The sequence below is a fragment of the Leptodactylus fuscus genome, chromosome 3 (assembly GCF_031893055.1).
Source record: "Leptodactylus fuscus isolate aLepFus1 chromosome 3, aLepFus1.hap2, whole genome shotgun sequence".
Lineage (NCBI taxonomy): Eukaryota > Metazoa > Chordata > Amphibia > Anura > Leptodactylidae > Leptodactylus > Leptodactylus fuscus.
Window position 1 is genome coordinate 47,517,587 of NC_134267.1, and position 9,317 is coordinate 47,526,903.

General features: G+C 41.5%; 1 protein-coding gene across 1 annotated transcript in view; it reads right to left on the minus strand.

The window, feature by feature from the left end:
- DHX57 (DExH-box helicase 57) overlaps positions 1-9,253 on the minus strand; it is a 34,479-nt gene extending 25,226 nt beyond the window's left edge. The window contains exons 1-6 of the mRNA XM_075267532.1: positions 9,179-9,253; positions 6,818-7,065; positions 5,823-5,975; positions 5,198-5,419; positions 3,317-4,125; positions 1,722-1,930 (exon numbers count right to left, since the gene is read on the minus strand). Coding sequence (XP_075123633.1) covers positions 1,722-1,930; positions 3,317-4,125; positions 5,198-5,419; positions 5,823-5,975; positions 6,818-7,065 — 1,641 coding nt within the window. The 5' untranslated portion in view covers positions 9,179-9,253. The remainder of the gene's footprint in view (positions 1-1,721; positions 1,931-3,316; positions 4,126-5,197; positions 5,420-5,822; positions 5,976-6,817; positions 7,066-9,178) is intronic.
- Between the last annotated feature and the right edge of the window lie 64 nt (positions 9,254-9,317).

The window sequence follows — 9,317 nt, forward strand, 5'->3', positions numbered from 1 at the left end:
ACTATAGTTTATAGAGGGGGAGGATTCAAGGAATTTTTATTTTGGTAGCAAGATCATGCCGACTTAAAGGGGCTTTCCAGGACTTTTTAACTGATGAACTATCCTCAGGATAGTTACTGTAAGGGTGAGTTCACATGGAATAAAGTGCCGCGTGATGTGGCACGTAGACGCCGCGTGAGCTTTTGCGGGCCGTTCACACTCCCATTGATTTCATTGGGAGACGGGATCGTATATGCGGCGCTATTTTGCGCGGCACTTTACTCCGTGTGAACTCACCCTTACTGTACTGCACTGTGCTTTTTAAGTACTAAACAGGCTGCAGTCTCTTCAAAGAGCTGATCAGCCAGGGGCCTGTGTGTGGGATTGCTGTCGATCTTTAATTTATTACATATCGTAAGTATAGGCCCTTTTACATTTTTTTTTCAAAGTTTTTCCTTTATAATTTTTTGTTTCTAATATACAGAAAAGAGATACCGTATTTTTCGGACTATAAGACACACTTTTTTCCCCCCAAATTTGGGGGGAAAGAAGGGTGTGTCTTATAGTCAGAATGTGGCCGCCCGGCATCCGCTGTAATAGAGAGGCGGATGCCGTCGAGGGATAGACGCCGGCACAGGTGCCGGGGCCTGTGACATCGCTATGCTCCTGCTCTGCATGAAGCCAGCAGCGGCAGGAGCGATGCTGCTATTCCGCTCCTCCGTCCCCCCACCGGGAATAACAGCATCGCTCCTGCCGCTGCTGGCTTCATGCAGGGCAGGAGCGTAGCGATGTCTCAGGCCCCGGCACCTGTGCCGGCGTCTATCCCTCGCCGGCATCCACCTCTCTATTACAGCAGATGCCGGGTCTGTATTGGCGGCCTCTTCTCCCCCGGGGCCGGTCCCCACCGGCCCCATACCTGTAATGTTGCAGTCCAGCTTCTGCGCGGCGATATCGCAGGAGCCGAGCTGTTCGGGTGACAGCCGGGAGCCTACTGAAGGCTCCCAGGCCTGTCACTGCTATATTACCATTGCGGCTAGTCTATGACCAGCCGTAATAGTAATATACAGAATGTCCCATAGACAGCAATACAGTTGTATTGCCGTCTATGGGACTTGCAATCAAATGACTGCAGGTTCAAGCCCCTCGGGGGCGAATAGTAAAAAAAAAAAAAAAAAAAAAAAAGCTTTAAAAATATATAATAAAAAAATGAAATAAATAAAAGTTCTAAATCACCTCCTTTCTCTGGAATACATATAAAAGTAGAAAATCATATATCAAACACATACACATTAGGTATCCCTGTGTCCGAAAATGCCCGGTCTACTAATAGTTTTCCTGTAGGTGAACGTCAAAATCACAAGTGCTAAACTGCCGGGGGTTTTTTTCAATAAAAGGTGATCTAAGCAATAGATATTCCCCAAAATGGTATAACTAAAAAGTACATCTGGCCCCGCAAAAAAAAAAAACATTCTATGCGTCCCCGTACAGCTGCAGGGTCACCTGTCAATGTGGCCTTGCAGCTGTTGCAAAACTACAACTCCCATATATTAAATATTTTACCATTTCTTGCTTCAAAATTTTTTTCCCCTATTTTCCTCCTCTAAAACCTAGGTGCGTCTTATAGTCCGAAAAATACGGTATAGACGTATGCTTTTTTGGCATGATTTTTTTTCTATGCCATTGCAGTAAGACTTCTAGAATGTGGAGGCGCTGTATGACAGCACATTGGATGAGAAATTCACCTGTTTGGTCTTGAAGTGTTTACAGATCTTGGCATTCTCTGTAATTAAAGCTTTAGGGTTCCAGTATTTTTTGGCTTGTTTTTTCTTGAGATTGGCATAGCTTTCATTTTCTACCAACACAGCCTCCGATTCCAGCTCATCTGGTTGATCCTCTTCAGTCTGAGTACATTTACTATACTCTTCCCTCGCATTATTCAACTCCTTTTTACCTAGAGATAGAAACATAAGCAAAGTGGTACAAATGTCAAGAATGCCGCAGAATAATACATGTCCTGTATATTCAGACATGGCACAGAACTGCTTTTCTTTATATGTATTGGCACATTGGCACTGCACAATACCACTGCTCTTATCCTGTATGTTTAAAGCATCATGCACATGATGGAGTGTGCCGGTTGAGGGGGTGGGTGATTATAAAGTAGAATGTCAGCGTGCCTTCTGCCTCCCTGCTTGCAGAACTTTTCTCTTTGCACTTTTCATGCAGAGAGGGGACCGGAATTCCCGAATGCAGATGTGACCCGGGCCTCGCAGTATCACTACCTTTGCCCTATATGCAGGGAGTTATTGTCGGGATCTGTTCTTACTCTGTATACATGGACAGTGCACAGTACTACCTCTCTCATCCTGTACGCTGGGGAAATCTCAGTATCTGACCTTATTCTCTATATATGGATGGTGCACAGTACTACTACATTTGTCCTGTATGCCTGGTTTCATTCTCAGAATCTGTTTCTATCGGGTAAAGAGGGCATTTCACTTTTCACCTCAGGCAGCAGAAAGAATAGGTGTAGTTCTTCCAGTAGTACAACCTCAAGTGTTGGTCAGTAAGTAATAATCTCAAATAATCTCAGCATCGAGGATATGATGGTTAAAAATATGTAACGGTTTATTTGCATGTTTTTGTAACGGTCGTCACATGGCAGTTTTGAGAACATATTGATTTCAATGAGTCTATTCAAATGCCCATTTTTTTGGAGACCGTCCAAAAAACTGAAATGCCCTATCCTTGTCAGTTTCCACAGAAATATGGACCTAATAGAAATCAATTACCCATGTTTAACTGATGTAAAACAGATTGACATCCAAGTTACATCCATTAAAAACGGACCAGTGGGTTATGTCAAAAATGAAAGACCAATGAAATTTATCCATTTAGCCATGAAACATTCATCTGTAATGGCTGTTAGATCCGTCACTGCCGTGTGAATAAGGCCTATAGGTAATTATTATTATTGTTAATCAAAGGATCATAATGGGTAAATAGAGACAATACTCACCTTACTAATTGCCCCATTCCTGTTCTGATTCTGCATGGGTCCCCTGCTAGTCTCTACTTCATGATCTCTCTAAACACACAGGAACTGTCGCTCAGCTGGCCAATCACTGGCCAGATCAGTCCCTGAGCACATTTACTGTATGTCAAAAGCCACCAGAAGGTGGAGACTGCCGGCAGACCTGATCAGTAACAGATCATGTATTTTTTAACCCATTAAAACCCTTTGGAAAAAAGTCTGTACCTACCATTAAGTCATTATCTAACCGCTTATGATGCCTAATATCTTTTTTAGCTCTACTTGTTATTAGCGTTCTCTTACCTTCTGGAACACGAGCTGGTTTTTCAGAGATCACTGGTTTATTAACAATTATGGGAGGTTTCTTGGTTTCAAACATTGGTTGTATGATAGGCGGTGGGATACTGTATCGGTGATGTGTATTGGCAAGTAACTGTATAATATCATCTTCATCCTCCAAGCAGCTGACAAGGGAATAGACAGCTGGTTCACCAGTTAGAGCAATTGTCAATGCTTTTTCATACAGGTACTCTGCCATGTGTAGGCGACAACCCATTGGCAGATTCTCGTTGAGGGAATGAAATGCTATCAGGGGTGCTTGATAAGGGTACTTATTATCCTCTGTAAAGCGAATTTCCAGTTCATATAGGTAACTGCTGTCACTAGCAGTTAGGTGCGATTCATCCTTCATGTCCTGCTTTGGGGATTCATGCCTAAATCGACATTTTGACCCAAACCGGCAATTTTCTCCTTTCAGAAAAAACCTGCATATATTATTGGGGGTTCGATTCACAAACTCTTTGGCACGGTCTTTATTACGGGGTTTCTGAAGTCTATCCGTTAAGTAACCCAGCTCAAGGCCCACAGTCCAAACTTTGTTTGGGATTCTCTCAATAAACTTTTCCCCACATATCGAACTGAGGACAAAAGCTTCTTCCTGCCGCAAGGCCAAGATGTCTTCCATACTAATGTCATCAGCAGTCCGGGGTGTCTTTGTCTGGATCCCAAAAGCTTCTTGAAAACACTCTAGCAACAAATATTCAAGAGATGATCCAACATCTCCATCATGAGTTCTCAAGGCAGTCAGACATCTTTCTCTGTCAAATCCATAACTGCAGAACAGCAGAAATAAAATTACACATTGTTATCAACCATTTTTTTCTTCAAATCTCATTATCAACCATTTTTAACATAGCCAAGGTGATGTGTAGAATATCTTAGTTATGGATATGAGCAAGCTGTCAATTTTTCATTTGCACTAGTTTATATCAATTTTCCGTACTAGCCATTCAGGATTCAAAGATATCGATATAATTTTTTAACTATGATATGGCTGCCTGAGGCCTTGATTTTTGTACCCACAAAAATCAACTTAGAGTTCTACATTTATTGACTAGGTCATTACAGTTGGGACATCAGTCTATGTTATTTGGTAGCTTCCATTAATAGGTTTAAAAAGTTTTGTTTTTTTTTATTACATTTTATCACACATACAGTAATTTTTTTATAGTGTGTTTTATTTGCTAGCAATTTATCCTATTAACAGATGATGGCTATGGCATCTAAAAGATAAGATACCTCTGGAGTCCTTCAATGGACTGCAAACTTTCTGCCTATCTTTGAGACTCTTACAAAGGGGCACCTTCCCCTTGTACCTCCACCATTATAACAGAAGAGCACCTAAGAGTGGTAATCAAACTCCCAAATAATGTCAATGCTGTAACAGTATAATGGTTTGACAACAGGATAACCAAGAATGGCTGTCTACACTAAGGCCCCATTCACACAGGGAGCGGAAGGGCAGATTTTGGCACAGAGAGTGACCCGGCTCCCCGCGTCACTCTCGGGCCAAAATCCGCCTACCATGACTGTCGCAGATTCCGACAGTCACGGCTTTCCCCTCCGTAGTAAGCTCAAATGAATGGGTCGACTCCGGAGGTTGCTGCTGCAAGGAATCCGCCTGAAGAAAGGACAGTTCGCTTCTTTTTGCCGCTAGCAGCATGTTGCCATTAGCGGAAAAAAGAACGCTAGCGGTCTCCATAGACCACCATTGTGAGGGGGCGGATTATGATGTGGATTTCGCGCCATAATCTGCCCCCTCTGTGCCCATGTGAACTAGCTCTAAGAGATTTGTTTATGAATGTGCTCATCACGGAACGTTATATGGCATAATGATGAACTTACCGAGATAATTTCCCAATAGCAAAAGGCGATATCACTGCCTCAGGTAACATCTGGGCAGGTGACCCCGAGGAAAACTTCCCAGCTACTTCCAATGCTTCCTGTGGAGAGGACCAGACATCAAATCCTGAATCAGCTTCATCGTATTCATTATTGTTGTCCTCATCTTCTTCATCTTGAGAGCTACTGTACTCATAGTCTTCATCCAAGTCTGACCCCACATCCCTGTGTATGGTAATAAATTTGTTGTTTTATAAAGAGATAAGATAAGAGATAAGATATTCCTTTAATAGTCCCACAATGGGGAAATTTCAGTGATACAGTTTCATAGATGGTACAGTAGTATATAACAAGAGAGAAACACATAGAAGCTCATGGCAGATAGAGAAATCCTAGGAATCATAGCAACTAAAAAGAAAGAAACACAGACACACTGCAGGGTCATTTAGTTCTCTGTGCGGATTGATGTTAATAATAATACAGCCGAATGTGGTTGTAGGGCACGAGGAGGGGTCACAGCATGTGGATATAACAAGCAGAATTTTTTTTTTTTTTTTTTTTTTTTTATAAATGATACAAATAGTAATACATACAGAATAATACAATATTTAATTCCATATCTACTTACTCATCAACTGCGTCTAGCTCTGGCTCTTGAAGATCACGCAAAAGAGCCTTCACTCGTTCTTGGTTTTCAGTAGTCATGTGCAAAGTCTGAAGAGGAGTGCTGTGGGTACTCCCACCACGACCCCGCTGACTATATCTGCTACTATGACTGTAACTAAAAAAAAGGAAGCAGTTATACAAAATAAAACTTTGCGCAAAAAGTCAGCCTAAAAGTTAAAAATCAGCTTTTATTTAGAACTGAGTCTCCAAAAGTTTCAATTTCCTAAATGGGATCATTCTGGAGAGCCCCCATATCATGTTCTAGCTGATAAATGAAGCCTGTATGGGCCATGAGACACTAACCATGAACAGCCTTTTAAAATGGCTATATATTAGAAGACTGCAACAATGGCCAACATTTGGCAGTTGCATTTTTGCAACAGTCATATAATTTGGTATGATAACCTTAGTTGTAAATTTAATGATATATTTGGCATTGATATATTAAATGATTGGATCCCAACGGGAGGACACATATAAGGAAAAGGCCACATGGACCAAAAACACAATAGTCTGGACTGATTTATAGGTCTATGGGGGAGTACTATAAACATAAACTTTGTCCCAACGTTGCGAAAAAGCAACTTTTTTGTTGTTGCAGATCTTGCTGCAGTTTTTCAGCCAATGTATATTGTCTCTGTAAACTAATAGTGATTGCACTGGCAAAAAGGTAAAGTCAACAGCAATGTGTACTGAAGCCTACAGTAAGGTACAAATACAGTCCCAGGCATGTGGTACTAGTCTGTCTGTTCCATCCAGGACCACCCACCTGACAATAGAGAGCCTAATTAGCATATTGAGTCTTGAAACTAATAGCAATGATTGGGCGGAAACAGTGTCAATGAAGCAGAGTCTACTAAAGCAGGCGTCAGCAATCTTTGGCACACCAGCTGCTATAACACTACTGTACAACTTCCAGCACAATCCATTTAAACATGTGTGAGTGACATTGCATACCCTGCTGGTCTTTCTGGTTTCCTGGAGAAGCAAATGTCATCTCCATCATCCCAAGCTTTACTAGAGCTTTTCTTGCCTCCATAGCCTGCTCCAGGTTCAGATCTGCCTCTTCCTCCTCTATTAGCTCCTCGCCCACTACCAGCTCCTCGCCCACTACCACCTCCTCTTCTTCCTCCTCCTCTTCCAGAACCACGACCTTTGCCACCTCCTTTGTTTGGTTTTCCTTTCCTCCTAGTTGGAAAATCCATCTGTGGATACACAATATCACATGGCATTATACATGATCCTCCAGTTCATAACCAGGGCCCAGGAGTCGGTAGGCCCCAGCACTGAATCTTAGCACTGCTTAATAAATGGGTGACAGCCATGGTCAGACAAATGACAGATGGCAGGATATGGAAGATCAATTCCATGAAACACTGGCAGGAACAACCATTGTTTGCATAATTTAATTTTATTGTGTTTATTAGTTTTCATATCTTAAAGGGAGTCTATCAGCAGGAAAATTGGTATCAACCTAATGATCGTAGAGCTTTCAAAGCACTTGGTGACTTATCTGCATATTTATAAAAATCTGACTTTTTCAGCATTGGACCATTGAATCACAATAAAACTATTACCATAGGAATCTGTGTGAACTGATAAAGTGGCACATCTGTGCTGCTACTGGGTGCTGTGCCCCAGTAAATTCCCACAAGTTTTCGGCTTGTGTTGTTTTTCTTTTGCATTTTTAGATCAGTTGTATTTTACATAGGCTTCATGTATGTGTGTATGTATGTAATAAAAAAAAAAATCACAATGAAAAAGACTCAAACGTCATGATGTTTTTACAAGACAAAAACCAGAAGAGAAAGCCTTATAATCTAAAAATAGCTATTGTTGTAAATAGCTCAAGCAAAAAAAAAAAAAGCCTTAAAGAGGGCGTTTACTTTCAGACCAATTTTAAGAGGCAAATGTTATTGCTTGTATAATAAAAAGTTATACAAATTCCCAATATACTTTCTGTATTAATTCCTTGCTCTTTTCCTCTGCTTGATGTCATTCATTCTGCTTACTCCCAGTGGGTAAAAATCAGTCCATGGTCATGTGATGTACAGTCCAGGGTCATGTGGTGGACACACAGGTGCTGCTCTAATAGTCACAGAAGAGTAATCAGACCTCTGCCTGGTAACAAGCTGTGCATTTGTGTGTGCATCACATGACCATGGACTGAAGCTCACATGACCATGGACTGAAGCTCACATGACCATGGACTGAAGCTCACATGACCATGGACTGAAGCTCACATGACCATGGACTGTAGCTCACATGACCATGGACTGTAGCTCACATGACCATGGACTGTAGCTCACATGACCATGGACTGTAGCTCACATGACCATGGACTGATTTGTATCCACTGGAAGTTAGCAGAATGAATGACAGTAAGCAGAGATATAAAAAATCATAAGGAACTGATACATAATATTTGTTTCTCAATATTGGTCTGAAAGTGGACAACCCCTTTAAATGAAGTCTGTCCCCAGAACCCAGCATACCAAACCAGCCCTGTATATTGATTTAGGTGACCCTAACCTAACAGTGTCTTCCCCTCGTGAATCAGTGACTCTTTTGCTGAAATATCACTTTCTTATATGCAAATGAGCTGTTTGGAGCAATGAAGGCATTGCTGTTGCTCCAGAGAAGTAACTGGCAATGTCCACATTGCTCCATAGAGTGATATATCGGTAGTGGAGGCCCTCATTCACAACGGTTTGATTATCATACCGATCCATAGATAGGTAACATAATTTTGGCTGCGCAGTAAACCTATAAGAAAATGGTGTAAATGTAATTTTTCTCTAATTCCTCCCCACTCTGAAGCTTCATATAACATGTTTTTATTGGTACCATTAGGAAGTACAACATCAAACCGTACTATGGCTCTATAGATGGTATAATAGAAAAGTTATGGATTTTGGAAGGAAGGGGTTAAAAGTCCCCCAACAAAATATGCAATGTATTAAAGGCGTTAAAACCTGAAAAAAAAAGATTTTTTCATATAAAATTATACATAGACATCACTCTATAATACTGGAGGGCATCACTGGATAGAGCTACATGTGATAGCTGAAAGCACACAGCAGCCACAGACCAATGACATAGTAACACATGGTGCACTAGCTGCTGAAGTACTACAACCCCCAGCATGCTGTGTCCAGCTGTAGCCAACACAGCACTTTCCTAGCCCTGAATTCCATCATATTGATATCATTTCTATTGTTATTGTTACAATTTGTCCGGTACAATAAAGATTTGTCAATATTTACAATTGGAAACCACACAGAGAAGACATTGATAACAACAGACACGTTCACCTACTGCTATCACTGGAGCGAGGGGCAACTTCCTGCGGGATCACGTGACGCGCACACGGCCGGCATCCTAGACCAGCCCCCCGCACTCTATTGGTCTGTTATATTATACGTCACTTTTTCCCCGCCTCCTCTGTGAGCGCGTT